The sequence below is a fragment of the Ambystoma mexicanum genome, chromosome 10 (genome assembly GCF_040938575.1).
Source record: "Ambystoma mexicanum isolate Mex_15411 chromosome 10, UKY_AmexF1_1, whole genome shotgun sequence".
In the NCBI taxonomy this organism is placed as follows: domain Eukaryota; kingdom Metazoa; phylum Chordata; class Amphibia; order Caudata; family Ambystomatidae; genus Ambystoma; species Ambystoma mexicanum.
This window is the reverse complement of record NC_090932.1, coordinates 1305967004-1305984187: the sequence shown is the minus strand read 5'-3', so window position 1 is coordinate 1305984187 and position 17184 is coordinate 1305967004. Positions and strand designations below refer to the sequence as shown.

At 52.4% G+C, this 17184-nt stretch overlaps 1 protein-coding gene across 1 annotated transcript in view; it reads left to right on the top strand.

The window, feature by feature from the left end:
* P2RX2 (purinergic receptor P2X 2) overlaps positions 1 to 17184 on the top strand; it is a 380622-nt gene that overhangs the window by 284508 nt on the left and 78930 nt on the right. Inside the window, exons 9-10 of the mRNA XM_069619329.1 lie at positions 14722 to 14812; positions 16739 to 16804. Of these exons, the coding sequence (XP_069475430.1) occupies positions 14722 to 14812; positions 16739 to 16804 (157 nt within the window). The remainder of the gene's footprint in view (positions 1 to 14721; positions 14813 to 16738; positions 16805 to 17184) is intronic.

Genomic DNA, 17184 nt, shown 5'->3' with positions numbered 1-17184 from the left:
CTAACTACATAACTATTTACCAGGGCAGCGGGCTAGTATGACGGCTCACTGGTTGTTGTCATGGGCCAGGGCATCATCGAACTCCTGTTCAATGGCTTGGAGGCGGGCATGTTCCCTGGCCCCGAGGTCTCGCAGGGATAAAGCAGTGTCCAGCTCCAACTCCCTGCGAATACCCTTGAGGCACTCAGCCCGCCTCAGCGCCCTCCGCATGGAGTTCTCTGCCCTGACCATTGTGAGACTTTCCTCCTCTGCCCTCTGCCGCTCCGCACCTATCTGCTGGCCCAACCGCTCCCACACGGAAGACACTCCCATTCCAGGGTTCTCCTGCCCTCCGGCCGATGCCTGCACCCCTGATGTTGATGGCCCCGAGCCATGATGCCTCCCACGTCGAGCCTGCCGCTGCCTCCGACACAACTGCCTGTGCCAGCACGACGGCATCAAGGCTGATGGAATCCACCGACGCCGTTGTGCACGTGCCCTGCCCAATGATGCCGTCACATCCTCCATCTGCTGGGGTCCAGTTGCTGGTGTGTCCACCCCTGGTGGACATTCGACTCCAGACTGTGGCAGGGATGGGATCCCCATCGAGTTGGCTACGTTGGTCGGGGCAGGTCCACAGGGGGCCCTGGTGGCATCTGGGCCGGAAGACGGCATGGAGAACAACTGGCGCATAGCCTCCACAGAGGAGGAGAGGGTCGTCAGAGTGCCCGACACATGTACGAAACCCCCGACCATGGCCGCTCCCAACTGGGCCATGTTGGCACGGTGCTCTTCATGATGACGTGCGTGCTCCCCCCGGGAAGCACGCACCTCATCATGAATGACACCCGTGCGCAACGCAACACCAATCAGGACCTTCTCCATACGGCCAGGGGTCCCCTCGTCCGCAGATGGAGGGGAGTCAGATGACATGGATATCCCCGATGCCTGCGGACGGGCCTGGGATGGGGCATCCCTGTAGGTGCATGGTGGTCCAGTCACAGTGTCAGGGACAGTGACATGCACAGGCACCTCCACGGCGACCTGTACTGCCTCCTGCCCCTGGCCCTGGACTGCACCACTTGCACCAGCAGGGATGCCCCCGCCAGGCCCCATGTGCGGCTCAGTAGCGGCCTCCTCCTCCTCTGTGGAAACCACCAACCTGGATGGCTCCACCCCATCTTCCGCTGCTTTGCTCCACAGCGCCGTCTCCGCCTTCTTCTTCACTTTGTGCTGTGTAGAGGGAGACATAGAACACAAGCATCAGGATACTGTATAATGGTCCCCTAGACAGGAAGCAATAGCAGATGAGTGGCACTGTCAAAGATCCCTTCCATCATGTCCCTCCACAACACATGGGTCAGTGCAGGCAAAACACATGCAGTAACAGGCATGGCGCATGCTATGGACATTAGCAAACATGTCCAAGGGACTCCTGAAACATACAATGTTGTTTTTGAACTCACATGCATCATGGGTCATGCCTATCACATGCACACACTTCACCGTACTTTCATCCATCTGGACTTGTACACCCCAGACACAGTGGATGCAAGGATAACTAGGCTGCATCTGTGATTCTGAACATTGTCACAGACATGTGTCATGCATCCATGACATTCACAAGTCACAGACACGCAGGTCAGACACACAGACATGGACACCATACATGCACATGGCATCAGCACCCATCCCTCACCCCCACCCATGTCCAGGAACAGAGACTGGCATGCTCTCATGTGTCCATTCCGCATAGGGATCCCCATGTTGCATTTAAACACATACACCAACCGTGTGCTTCACACATTACTGGTCTCACATGCATGACCATGATGTCCCTGCACACACACCCGCGTACATGGCCTATGTCACACATACATGCAACTATCAGACAACCAGCACACTGCAACATGCCCTGTCTCACACAGCAATGCTTGGCCACTTACCGCTCGACTCCAGGCGGGTCTGCCTCTCAAGGACCTGGACGTGGAGCGCTGGGGATATGCGTTCCAGGACCCTCATCTGATCTTCCGATAAGTGGCCCCGGCACCCCTTAGCATCTGCTGCCTTCAAGAGGCGCCGGGCCTTGTTGAGGGTCCTGGACCTGAAGTCCTCCCAGCGCTTCTTGACATGATGGAATAGTCGGACTGCCACCCCCTCCGCGTTGATGGCAGTCACGATGTCCGTCCAGATCCGAGTCCGTCCTTCCTTGTCGGCGCGTGATGATCCGAAGAGGGCATCATAATGCACTAGGACAAGCTCCACTAGGACACCAACATCCTTCTGACTGAAGCTGGTGGCCCTCTGCCCCTCTGGCTGGGGGTCGCCAGTGGTCTTGGATGGTGTTTGCCCCGACATGGCGACCCCCGAGGCAGGCCTGGGTGGGCAACTGGGTCCTGGGGCTGGGCTGTGGAGCGATGGTATCCCAGTCGGGAGTCTTCTGTTCCAGCAGGGGTGGACACAGCAACTGGACCCCTGCAGATGGCTGATGTGCAAGCACCAAATGGCAGGGCACGGTGGCAGCAGGCAGGCAGGCAGGCAGCAGCAGATGGCTCGTGGGAGGCTGCTCAGGGCTCTGGGGGGGCAGTAATTTGGCCTTTTGGGCAGGAGCGTGGTCTTCTGTGTGCTTACACGTGGCCAGTTTGATACGGAGTGATTTGGCACGTGAAAATTCTGCACATCAGCGTGTAATTCGAGGAAAGGCCCTTAGCGCGTTAGCGCGTCAGCAGGCATACGCGATTCCATTGGACCAAAGGCCCTTAGCGTGTAAGCGCGTCTGTGACTTGCACATGTGTTTTTATGGGGCCAAGTATGGGGGGGTGTACAGGGCCGTGAGGCTAACACACGCAAGGGCTCTCATATGTGAGACATGGATGGTGCTTGTGTCTGTAGGCTGTAGGTCCTGGACCTGAAGTCTTCCCAGCGCTTCTTGACATGATGGAATAGTCGGACTGCCACCCCCTCCGCGTTGATGGCAGTCAAGATGTTCGTCCAGATCCGAGTCCGTCCTTCCTTGTCGGCGCGCAAACTTCCGAAGAGGGCATCATACTGCCCCAGGACTTGCTCCACCAGGACACCAACTTCGGTGGCAGTGAAGCTGGTGCCCCTCTGCCTCTCTGGCCGGGGGTTGCCAGTGGTGCCAGATGTTGCAGTACCCGACATGACAACCCCAGAGGCAGGAGTGGGTGGGCAACTGGGTCCTGGGGCTGGTCTGTGGAGCGATGGAATCCCAGTCGGGAGTCTTCGGTTCAAGCAGGGGTGGTCACAGCAACAGCACCCCTGGCTGATGTGCAGGCAGCAAATGGCAGGGCACGTGGGCAGTAGGCAATCAGGCAGCAGCAGATGGCAGGTGGGAGCGTGCTCGGGGCTCTGGGGGGCAGTAATTCGGCCTTCTGGGCAGGAGCGTGGTCTTCCGTGTGCTTACGCGTGGCCAGCTTGATACGGAGTGATTTGGCACGTGAAAATCAAGCACGTCTGCGTGTAATTCGAGGAAAGGGCCTTAGCACGTAAGCGCGTCAGCACACGTACGCAAATTCATTGGCCCAAAGGCCCCCAGCGTGTAGGCGCGTCTATGACGTTACGCGAACGTGCGTTTTCCATGGCGCGTAGAAAAATAAGCACGTCAGAGTGTCATAGCGTGCAATTGGTGGAAAGGGCCTCAGCGCGTATGCGCGTCTGTGACACGCATGCGCGGGCGTTTCCCTATGACTGCACGTCAGAGTGTCAGCTCATGTAATTGGAGGATAGGGCCTTAGCGCGTACACGCGGAAGTGACGCTGGACGTGTGGGCATGTTTAAAAGGTACGTGTAGAACGCCATTTCCTTGTACGTGCTTTTCGTGGAGAGCGAGTGGGTGAAATCTGTACTTCTTGTCGGTTCACACACGATTTACTTCACAGCGTTCCAAGTTCGTACTCCCTGTTACCTCTGACAGCTTTTTCTCTTTTTGTCTTTTTCCTGGGCCTGTTTCCTCAAACAGCGTTCACTTCTTCTGTTGTCCTGTCTCCTCAGACAGCGTACAATTCTCCTTTTGGCGGGGGTGTTGCCAACGCGCACACGCGCGTATTTTTCACGCGATTTTTCCTGGCAGACTGTGAGTCGCGCACGTATTTAACATCTGTGCTTGCCCCGTGTGTTGCGTACCCCTTCAGTGGTCAGTCTAGGCTGCGTGTGACACGCATACGATAATTTTTGTGTTTCTGGGTGCCACAGCGTAGTGCAGGTTTATTTTTCCACCCACGTGGTCTAGGAGGGGTTGCGTGCACATTATCTCCCTTTTTTGGGGTGCCTGTGGGTTGCGTGACCCGTCATCTTCCCCCAGGGGTCACATACAGCCTTGCTAGAGCACTAGGGTACGAATTCCATCTAGTACCCTACCCCTTTGACCCCCAATTGCCCAGGACAATAGTTTACTGCAACTCCCATACGCACAACAATATCAGTGCCATGGTTGGGAGACAAGCACGCGGTAAGGGTGGCAAAGGTGGCCGAGCCTCAAGAGGTGGCTGTGGTGGATACGGTAGGGGACGTGGCCGGGACTTGCAGGGTGCCCCTAGCCCCCCATGTGTGGGTGACCAGTCAGGGACACCCATGCCCCTCCCCCCCGGTTGATGGTAACGTGGCTGACACCATCCCTGCTCAGCCCTTGTTGGACCAGCCCATTGTGGCACCAGACCTGGCACAGGGTTACTCCATGGCTGACTTCCAGGTCAACAGGTCTAGGCCATGTGTGGCGGTGCACGTTGGTGTCACCAGGCCACGTGGATCAGGGGCAGCTATGACATCTGCTGCCCCGAGTAGGCAGGGTGGGGAGGCTGCAGGGGCCGCTGCGGCTCCATCCACCCCAGCTCTAAGTCTCCCAGCCAGGACAGTGTCGGTCCCAGTCCATCCTGCGGACGTTCCCCCGGACTACATCACACTTCAGCTAATGCCTGTACCAAGTCCCATGGTGAGTGTTCATTCCCACACTCCTAGTCCACAGTCCACCAGGGCTCCTGCCCCTAGTGTCCAGAGCGGCGTAGGACACTCAGGATCCCCACCACCTTCCAAGGGGAAGAGGAAGAGTGCTCGTCCAGTACAGGCTGATGCCCCAGACACGGCTACACAGTCCGGCCCACCAAGGAAGCCCAGCTTCAATCAGGCCGAACGTGATGCACTTGTGGAGTGTGTGTCCGCACATCACAGCAAAATGGTGATTACTGCAGGATGCAAGACCACACCTGCACAACGTCAGGCACACTGGCAGACCATCGCGGACATCATAAGTGCCCTCTGATTCGTGAGGCGCACAGCTAATGATTGCTACAAGCGCTGGAATGACCTGAAGCGCAGGGCAAAGAAAAAGCTGGCCTCAAGTCATGCCGCAACTCTAGTGACTGGAGGTGGGTCTCCAGCAGAGGACATAGAACTCACTCCACATGAGTATATTGCTGGGACCTACATCACGGAGGAACAGATCCAAGGCGTGGGAGACCTGCCAGATTACGAGGCATTGTCCGGTGAGTGCACATGCATGTGTGTGTCATCCATGTGCATGGTGTGTGTGTGAGGGCTTCTGATTGAGTGCCAGGTGAGGGTGTGTGTGCCTGAGTGGTTTGGGTCACCCATGTGCTTCATCCAATACATTCTGCGCACCAGGATTTGGGTATTGCAGTATCCCTTCTGGCAACAGTAGAGATTCAGCCCAACCTCACGCCAGTTGCCCTTGAAGTGTCATCTTGCCACAACATAGTTGTGTTTTATTCTGTGTTCATTCAGGCTGATTGTTTGCATTCCACCACTTTCACTAGGCATTTCTCAGTCCTATTGTCACATGTGTGACATGGCTATGATACATGCCATCTGTGTGATGGAATGTGTCATGTATGTGTATTGGACATGCCAATCACAGGCCAATGTGTGATGGCACTGCTAGCCAGCATGCAGCAAATGTGTTGGTCTTCCATCTTGGTTTCATCAATGTGTGCCATTTGCCTCCCCTTCATACGCAGTGACGGTGCATACATGGGAGGGTTATAGTCATGTGGGACATGTGTCAATGAAATACTGTTTCTGTTGCTTCTCAGCCCTAATTGTGTGCCATGGTGCTAATGCCTGTTCCCATTTCTTTTCTTTCATGTCTTTGCAGGGGATGACGCACTTGATACTGCTAAGGTTGTGGAGATGGTGCAGACCCAGGAGGGGTCTCAGGCCCGACCAGGCACCAGTGAGGGACGTGGTGTGGTGGTGGGTGAGAACCCACACTTGCTGCAGACCATCATCTCAAGGGGTGTCTCTGGGTGCACCTCCCCCGAGCTCTATTCAGGTGTCGATTCGGATGATGAGACCTATGTGCGGTCGCAGGTAAGTGTTGCTGGGAGGGATTCTGTACTGTCCAACCCACCTGCACCAGGGGTACAACCCTCAATGGGGATGTCAGTGTTGGTAGGTCCGCCTTTGGTGGTTACGGATGCAGGGTCACACTCTGCAACATCCGATCCTGTTCCTGGGCCAGCAGATCAGAGGGGGAATGCAGTCCTGCAGCCTCAGGCAGTGCCGGCACAGCAAGGCGCAGTTCGCCTTGCCCCAGACAGGTGTGGTGGCAATACCGCATGGGAGCAATCCATATACGGTATGGCAAACCAACAGGCAGCATCAACTGAGATGATGGCTCAGGCCATGGATAGGGTGGTCACTTCCATTGTCCCCCAAGAAAGGCTGATGGAACAACTACAGCAGGCAACAGACTCTATTTGCCAGTCACACAGGGAGGACATGTTGGCGTCCAACAGGGACAGACGGGCGGCACTGGAGACTCTGCGGGAAGCCATTTCTATTGAGTCCCAGGGCCACAGGGAAGCCCTGAGGGTGGAACTCCGTCAGCTCAGGGTGACTCTTGTTGAGCTTGAGGCTTCAACTGACACGAGGACAGAACAGCAGCTGGAACGGCTCACACGTATGCTCTCAGCTGAGATGCAGGCAACTAGGGAGGAAGTACGGGCATCCCGTGAGTTGTTGCATGGGGACCTCCGCGCGATTATCCTCCAGAACCAGACCTTCCACACCTGCATGCTTGCTGCCATGGAGGACCAGACTAGGGCTTTGCGTGGGCTGCCTCCCATAGTGCCACCACCTCCTGATGCAGCTGCAGAGGGTGAGGAGAGCGACAGCAGCGAATCTCTCACAATAGGGTAGCCGTGCAGGCCATGAGCCCATGGAGGTGTTTTTTTTTCGCAAGATCCACACAGGTGGGTTTTGCTGGGCACATGCAGGCTTGTCCGGAAATGCTTGGGTTTGTGTGACACACACCCCTCCTGCTTCCCGTTTCCATGGGCTTGCAAAGAGTGTGCCCAAGTGACATTGACTTACACAGTGACGTTGGACTCCCATTTGATGTGTGGGCAGTCTGTAGTCAATACTGTGTATACATTCCTAGTGCATATTGTTGTTGTATTGTACACTGCATGGTGTATTGATATGTGCCTCTGCATCCATCTCATCCTCCTAATTTGCAGGTCCATTTCTCATGTCTTCACAAGGCGGTCTACTTTGGAAATGGATTCCATGTTGTAAGCAGTGCACCTACACTTTTGCGTGGCGCTAACACTGTACAGTTGGAAGTGTTCGAAGTGCTGGCATTATCAGGTAGTGAGTTATTTAAATCCGTACTGTCATGTTTATGGTAGGTTGGAGGTTGCGTAGGTGATTAGTATTATTGGTAAATATTTGGTAATGTGTGTTGTTGGTCCTGCATTACTGTGAGCATTTCATGTGTGGCCAGTTTCCATTAGGGGCACTGTAGTTTGTGACACTTGTGTCATGTTGTGGGGATTAATTTGTTTGCTCTCACATAGCATGACATGCCATGGTGTGTTGTGTGGCGGTGCCGGGGAGGGTTGGGTGACATGGCACTGTTCTCATGTTGTATTTAGCAAGTGGGTATTCATTTTTGCTGCATAGAAGTGTGTCTTTTGATGACACTGCATTGGTGGTGTTTGTGTAGGTAGGGATGCACACATTGTGACACTTCCAGGTGAGAAATCTCAGGCTGCTATGGTTCTGACAGTTGACTGTCCCTTAATTCATCAGAATTGTCAGATTGAGTCATCATTGATTGTCAGATGGTGTGTGCCAGGGCTGTGTGCACTCCACAGGGGTGTGATTTCTATGTGAAGTAATTAGCCACCAGCTGCGTACGGGCTGCCTCACCCCGTGCCCTTTCCCCTCCCAGGCGCAGGGGGCGTGCATGTGGTTGGGGATGTAGGGGCACCACCATGTCCACAGCCGTGTTGCAACATTGTGCAGGACACATGCTGCCACTATGATCCTGCACACTACTGGGGGAGCGTATAACAGCTGCCCGCCAGAACGGTCAAGGGAGCGAAAGTGTGACTTGAGCACTCCGAATGTGCCCTCCACTATGCCCCGGGTTGCAATATGGGCTGTGTTGTATCTTACCTCGGGAGGCGTGATGGGGTTCCGAATTGGCGTCATCATGTGGGTGCTCAGAGGGTAGGCACTGTCCCCTGGGGAGGTGGTGACGGGGATCATTAGTGGGGTAGTGACATTACTCTGTATCTGTCATGCATGCGTGTGCTGTGGCATTTATACTCACCAAGCAGCCATGCATCGCCATGCCGCCCAGCTTCCATGCCCCGGTTTAGGGTTGACATCCTGTAAATGAAGCTGTCGTGGGTGGACCCTGGAGAGTTGGCATATACTGAGGTGATGATTCCCTTGGAATCACATACTACCTGGACGTTGATGGAATGCCAGTGTTTGCGGTTTCGATAGATGTGCTCAGATGCCCTGGGGGGACGTAGAGCCACATGGGTGCAATCAATGGCACCTAGCACTTTGGGGAATTGGGCCACCCTGTAGAAATCCTGGCTGACAGCCTGCCTTTCTGCAGGTGTTCTGGACAGGTATATGTGCCTGCGGACTGATGGGCGTGCAGTGATGATGGCCAACACCTGGTGTAGGCACCGTGACTGCGTGGCCTGTGACACCCCCCCACTATGGCACTTGTCTGCTGAAATGATCTGGTAGCCAAGAAGTGCAGTACATTGAGGACCTTCTCCAGGGGGCTGAGTGCTTGGGAGCACAGGGTGGGTGATGTGAGGTCATCCTCCCACTCACTGACCAGGTCGAGTATTATGTGAGGTGGAAACCTGTACCTCCCATACACCTGGTCATCAGGCATACCAAAAAGGCTGGTTCTGGGTGTGAAGATTCTGGCCCTGACTATCCTCCTCCTCCTCCTGCAGTATCCCACGGCCACTGCTGCTAGGAACGGTATATTCATCCTGGCGTCTGAGCTTGTTTGTTGTTTGTGCACACTTTTATGCTGCGCGGGACGTGCGCCTGATTCATGCTGGCATACATGTTTTACGGATTGGACCTTTTTTTTTGGCGCATTGTAGGCGACCGTGTAAATCTTCCCGCCCACCCCAGGAATACACGTAACATGCTCTCCCAGGCCCAGTTGCGAGTGAATATTCCCGCCCACCCCAGGAATACACTTAACACGCTCTCCCAGGCCCAGTCGTGTGTGGAAGTTCAAACAAACCCGTATTACATGTACCCTGCTGATAGCGCGTGTGGAAGTTAACGCAAACCCTGTAATACACGTACCCTGCTGATATCGCGTGTGGAAGTTAACGCGAACCCCGTAATACATGTACCCTGCTGATATCGCGTGTGGAAGTTAACGCGAACCCCGTAATGCACGTACCCTGCTGATATCGCGTGTGGAAGTTCACGCGGACCCATAATACACGTACCCTGCTGATATCGCGTGTGGAAGTTAACGCGAACCCCCTAATACATGTACCCTGATGAAATTGCGTGTAAGACTACCCGCGCACCCCTGAAATACACATACCCAGGCAAATCGCACTGCTGGGGGGTGGGGGTGCTGGGAGACATGAGTGGGGGCCTGGTGGAGGATGCCCCTGGATTCTGGGGGATGGGGGTGCTGGGAGACATGAGTGGGGGCCTGGTGGAGGGTGCCCCTGATTGCTGGGGGCGGGGGGGTGGGAGACATGAGTGGGGGCCTGGTGGAGGGTGTCCCTGACTGCTGGGGGGTGGGGTTGCAGGGGGACATGAGTGGGGGCCTGGTGGAGGGTGCCCCTGACTGCTGGGGGGTGGGGGTGCTGGGAGACATGTGTGGGGGCATGGTGGAGGGTGCCATTGGATGTTGGGGGGTGGGGGTGCAGGGAGACATGAGTGGAGGCCTGGTGGACGGTACCCCTGACTGCTGGGGTGTGGGGGTGCAGGGGGACATGAGTTGGACATGAGTGGGGCCTGGTGGAGGGTGCCCCTGGATGCTGGGGGGTGGGGGTGCTGGGAGACATGCGTTGGTGGGCAGTAGTGCAAGGTGACATGTGGGTTGGCTGGGGGACATGGCCAAGGTGGATGGGCTGCCTGCGGGACATGTGCAGGGGTGCAGAGTAGTCCCCTGTGGTGTGGGCCGCCTGCAGGGGCCGTGGAGGGTGTAGAGGGAACAGCTGGGAGGACCCACACGGCCAATTCATGTGTAGGACTCCCCGGCACCCCCAAAATAGACGCAGGCTACTGGATTCGCGTGTGGAATTTCCCGCGCACCCTGAGTACACGTACCCTGCTGGAATCGCGTGTGGAACTTCACGCGCACACCGAAATACACGTAACCTGCAAATTCGCGTGTGAAACTTACCGCGCACCTTGGAATACACGTACCCTGCTGAAATTGCGTGTGAAACTTCATGCGCACCCCGAAATACACGTACCCAGGCCAATTGCGTGTGGAACTTCCCGCGCACCCCAAAATACACGTACCCAGGCCAATCGCATGTGGAACTTCCCGCGCACCCCAAAATACACGCACACGCTATTTTTCACACAGCGAGTGTCCGTGTTTGTCGGTACCCCTTTGCACCTCATTTGTCCTAGAGGGCCACAGTATGGATCATTCATCATAGCTGTATATAGGTGCTTTTTGTAAGCGCACATTTTGGCGCTCATTTATTTCAGGTGCAGGGACGCTACCGCCTGCTTTCTTGTGGCGGACTTGTTTGGCCCTGTGCGGGTCTTTGACCGTGCGCTGGTTTGCCCTATTCGATTCCATGAATACGAGTTGTAGGCGAGGTCTGGGTGTTCTGCGCACTTGCCTCCTGTACTTCCCCCGTGACGCCCATATTTTCATGCATTGTTCCCCATTCCGAGTGTTACGCCGCGTGTTACGCCTACTTTTGTTATGTGTGCCGCGCTATGTGCGATTTCGCTGTGGCCATGACGCACGCCGTTGGATTACCTGTCCGCCGGCGTGTGCCGCGCACTTTTTCAGCGCACATCCAATATTTTTCTTGCGCACAGACTTCCATGAATCGATGTGCGCTGGTTTCCCTGCGATTTTCGCACTTGCACTGCGATTCGCACGTTTTGGCACCTCTGCGCCGGAATTTTCGGCATACATTAATTCCATGAACCGGCCTGTTAATTGGAGTTGTAAACCCGCTACTGGTGTGATAAAAACATGTCTTAACCAGGACTGCTTTCAGTCAGTCGATCGATTTATAAGCACTCTGTGTGTCCTTCACTGTAGTCCTCTTAAAACAAGCATTGACAAAGCCAACAGTTTTGGCTTTCTATAAGTACTAGGCATTGGCCAGGCACTAATATTAGATGCGCAGATACTCGCACCACTTTGCACTTGCTACCATCAATGGCCAGCTCATACCACTATGGCTGTGCCTGGCCAGTGCCTTTCCCATGCCTACATAAAAGCCCAAACTGTTGGCATTGCCGAGGCTTGTTTTTTTTTTTTTTTTGCTTTCGAGATAATTGCTTTATGGTGACTTTTAAATCTAGTGAATAAAAATCACACTTGATTTAGAGTAGACGAGGCCCATCACCTTTTTTTCATTATTTTATTATGTCAGTAAGACTATTCTCCCACACAATTAGTGAATCCTTCATCACTTGCATTAGGGTTCGTGAGTTGATCATAGCTGGGAGATTTGATGACAAGGCAATCAATAGGCAATCAATTTAAGCACCATTGGGTGCCGGGGGCAGGAGTGGTGAGTTCTTCCATGCATATCTTGTTTTATCTTTGCAGGTTGTCCAAATGCATGTTGAACGGGACGGTGCAATGGCCAGACCAAGGGAGCTGATAGGATGAGTGGATCGTTGATGAGTCATTAGTCTAGGTTTTTGTTCCAGCGTGTGTCTCGCTTCATAGGTGGGCCTTGTCACTCTCTGCGTCGGTGGATATCTGCTCGGTCTGACAAGATATTAACATTTATGCGTAATGCCAGATTGGCATGCGGTAAGGATAAGCATAAGAGGTCAGCTCAATCCGAAGGGCATTTAGCTAGATGATGGGTGACCGCTTATATTAAACTAGTAACCCATAACATTTGGCAACGGTATACAACAAAATCGTAACGTGTACACTTAGGAACAATGCACCAGTCCTAGAAATTAGGGCGTATAATGGAATATGGTATCTCTGCTGCCTTCCTTGTCAAGTTGTATCCGTTCTGTTACCAATACTATTTATCGCAAGCTGACTTTATATCTTGATACTGATAGATGTGACTTATACATTTTGTTTCTGTTCAACATTTTCTTTTCAAGATTTTTTATTTTTTACGAATTATTGTTTTTAAAGAAAGTTGTTACAAAGTTGCAGAACCCTGCCCCAATACTGAATCATAGTGTTATGGAACTAGAGAATAGGACTTAGTATGTGGGCAGTATTCTGTAACACTGACATTTTTCTTTGAAAATAGCAATTTAGCGTAGGTAGCAGAGGTTATTTCTTTGATTCGACTAGATTTGTATCTGAGTGTTACGGTTACCACTTACTCTGCTTTTCTTAGGTAGCATTTTGTTGTACAATTTAATTGAACCCTGAGCAAACTTAATTTGACGACATTTGTCCGCCATCTTGTTATCCGGGATTCAGTGGTGAACTATAACTTTGTTTTTCCTTCTATTATGGAGTCATGTAAAGAGTTTCTATCGAGCAAATGAAGATTGAACGCATTGGATTAATGTGCAAAAGTGTGGGGACTCCATGGGAGTGGGGATACGGAAGCAATGGCACTGTTACTAACGGTGGTGGTGCCTCCGTGAAAAGTCTGCCTGCAGGGACCGTTGCGCCTGGAAGGTTGACCCTGCCGGGCACAACAGCCCCTGCAAGCAGACTTGTAGTGTGGCGGTCCGGAAACAAGGTTGCTGGTAAGCTTACCGGCACCCTTGTTTCCGGACCGCCACACTCGGAATGAGGCCCACTGTTTCCATAAATGGTCTGAAAAACAAAAATACTATTCAGTTGGTTCTGAATATTCACAAATTACTATTCATGAATGTGGGACATTTTGCTTTTAGTGCCGGGAAGTAATTTTGTCCCAGTCCGACTCTACTGTTGCGCCAGTGCGCCTGAGAGGTTCCATAACTATCTGAGGACTAGAGGGCCCCATATTTGAGCAATACATGAGCTAGCAGGGTTTCTAGTTCCTTGGGATCATATTTACCAGTAATAAAAGATAACAATTAAACCAAAAAGGGAAGACAGTTCAGATCCCTGCAGGTCCCTACAGGGACCTGCACACATGGGCGCTCATGGCTACTTGATGGATCTCATCCGGGGGAATCAAAGATACTCATGGCTAGAGTCCTACGCTGATCCCTATGTAATCCCTACCTGGTTCCATGTGTCCATGGAATGCATATTATTAAAGGCGCCAGGTACCGCTGTTCATGGATACCGGGCAACCTCTAATGTGAGACACATGTCTCTCAAAGATCAGCCCTCTTTCATGCGCAGCCCCTTATCTCCAGCGTATGCATGCAATGCCTTTAATGTGCAGTGGCTCTGGTGTCCCGAACATGCTGTTATCCTCTGCGCTACCTGCTATCCAAAGCAGGTCTATAATTTGCATTTCCTGCTGTCCAGGGAAAGTATCTCTCCTGTCTATTCTCCCCAGGCCATGGCTCATCCAATTGCATTCTCCCATGGCCAGGTCGTGAGTCGTCCTCAGACTGTATGCAGAGATTTCTTGGTTCAGGGAATGCCTCTTCTGTGTAGCCTCTACTATCTACTTAGCATTGAAGAGTCCAGGACATGCATTTCCCCTCTGCAGGGTTTCTACTAACCAGGTCACATTCATCTGTTGTTCAAGGCATGGCATGGCTCTTTGCCGTGCGGCCTCTGCAGTCCAGGGCATGCCTGGCTGACTCTGCTGCCCAATAATGTCTGTCGTGTGTAGTGTGTCTGCTATCTAGGTCTTGCCCCTGTCCCACATACTTTGTTTGCTGTCAGGGCAGGCCTGCCTGCATACCAGGGGATATGGCTTTCCTGTGCAGTGTCTCGAAAATCAGGAAACTAGTCTCCTGAAGAGGACCTCTGCAATCCAGGGCATGTGTCTCTTATGCAGTCTCATCTATCTCTCATCAGAAGAGCCTACACTCTACAACGGAAGGTTTATCTCCTGTGCTGTCTCTGCTGACATGGAATGTCTCTGTTCAATCTTTTCCCCTGTGCTAGGTCTCTATTGGGCAAGGGGACGTGCTATGGGCCATATCTCCCTTCTCTGAACTCTCATCTGTCTAGCAATTGGTCTGCAACCTGCAGCTTGCTGGATGTTTTGGACTACCATTCCCATGATCCTTCACCATTGAATATGATGGCCACGTTGGTGCAGAATAAAGGCTGTTTCCCACACACCTGTCTCTTGTTTCGCAAATTAAACCTGTGCTTTCTCTTTCTTGCAGGTTTGCCAAATACTACGGTCGGGACAGGTCTGAGTCGCGCACGCTCATCAAGGTCTACGGCATCCGGATAGATGTGATAGTGCACGGACAGGTTCTCCTCCAACCCTCCCTATCGCTGTGCATCAAAGGGCCAGAATCTCCCAAGACCTGCCCAGTAGACCCCAATCCACATGGCCTTGCAGGCACCAGCACAAATCTACATTTACACAGTCACTAGGACAGTGATGCACTATGACACCAATATCAGTTTATCGTGTGCATGGGAGAGTGCACAATATGCCACTTTACAGACAAGGATAGGTGTTTTGAAACTACTAGTTAGGTGATGATTCAGCAAAAGCCAAAATCGTATTAATTAATTATTTATTTATAGAAATAACAGGAAAGCAATGCATTTTTGGCACAAAAACGCGTACAAAATGCAACATTGATAACAGAGTGGAGGACATGGATCCTTTTCAATGGGGTGAGAGAATGTGACTTGAAGACCAGGTATTGCCGGGGAAGGTGGAAACATAAACCAAGGAAGAGGACAGGACAGAATGTCAGGGATGGTGGAGGAAGCGCTGAATTAAGGATGGAGGGGTGACGGAAAGGGTAGGGTTGTCCATGAAGAGTAGGGAGAGAGGAAAGCAGGCTGATGCAGTAGAGTGCTACAAAACAGAAAGAACAAGAGCTTTGAGGTTGTCGTTTGTCCATTACCATCTTTGTCGGGGCTCTAGTTCGAGGAGCCCATATGCCTCTGCGCCATTTTGGTTGCCCTTGAACAAATGAATTAAAGTAGAGAGGTTAGATTTAAATAGTGTTAGAGTTGGAGTAGTATGGAGAGGGAGAGGAAGAGCATTGCAGAGTAGGGGAGCGAGGAGAGAGAGAGAGCGGAAACGAGAGGGAGCATAGGGGGCTCGGGTAGTGGCAAGGAGGTGAGCAGAGGATGGTGGAGAGTATGGGGTGAGATGAGTAGATAGTTTGGGGGCAAGTCCATCGATAGACATAACCTAACATACATATAGCTTGTATCCAGTGAACACATTTCAAACATGATCACAATCAATCCCTCACTAATCCCTCCTCATTCTTCCAATCACTCCATCTCCTTTATGCAAACATTCACACCCGGTCTTTGCACATAAGCAAACCCCCTTGCTTCTTTTCACACACCTGCACCATCGCTTCAGTAGACATGCTCATCACTTCATCCACATCATTGTGTCCATACCCACAACCCCGATTCGGGCATGCAGATGCTAAGTGCTGTTAAACTTATGCACACGAAGCAATGGGATTTCTGTGCACGTTGACACCATCACACCTCTGCGCACACTCCCACTTCCACAATGATGCTCACGCTCACTCTATGACTCACATGACCATATTCACCCCACCACTCACATGTGCGCTCTCATACACACGCACTGATGCCTTTAAAGTTAGATGCACGCTTTCACTATCACTTCTATGCACATTGCCCCTTCTCTCTTCCCGGTACACCAAGTCATTCCCGCAAAGTCTGAGCAGGGAGCACTTTGTGCGAATACCACTAATATCTCAGTTTCCCACATTTCTCTTTGGGAACAATACCTGTCTCTTGTCACTCTCTATGGGATATGTCTGTGGGCCCCTCTCGACCTCACTGTCGCTCCCTCTTGATCTCTCACTCTACCCTTCCCTCTTCTGTCTCTCGCCTTTAATGCTTCCCCAGCTGTCTCTCCCCCTCACCATTTTTCTCTGTTGTTCTCTCCCTCACTGTCTCTGTCCCCCTCCGTTTCGTTCTGTTTAATTATCTTTCTCAAATGTCACTCCCACCCTTTCCGTGCTGCCGCCTTCTTTTTCTCTCTGTAACCGTACTGCCTCTCTCCCTCTCTCTTTCTCTCTGTCGTGTGTGTCCCTCTCTCACACTGTTCACTGACACTTTATTCTGACTATATTTCTCTCTCTCTCTCACTCTCTCTCTCTTTTTCTCTCTCTCTCGCCCACTCTTCCTCCTGCGCCTCTTGATTTCTGTCTCTCTCCTCCTCAGGCTGGCAAGTTTAGTCTGATCCCCACCATCATAAACCTGGCCACCGCCCTGACCTCCGTCGGGATTGTGAGTAGTTTCCACGATTGTCTTTATTGTTCTGCCTGCTGCTGCCTCGCCTTTGTATGCAATCTGTTGCCTGCTCATTTACCTGACTTTACAGCTTCCAGACCCTCATTCACGTTGACTATCAAATAACCTGACTATAGTGCTGCTGCAGACAGGCTAGCATTGGTTTTGGAGGAAATGTTGGCCATTTTGATGAGTGACAGATGTTCAGCTGGTAGTCCTGACCAATGTGACTGCCCAAACATGCTCTATAACAAACTATTTGCAACTCATTTTAGCCAAAACGTAATCATGGGCAAGTGCCAGTTTAACCCTGGAGGTGGCCTGGCCATTAAGGATATAGGGAGACCCCAGCATAGCATTCAGCACAAGTTTTTGGA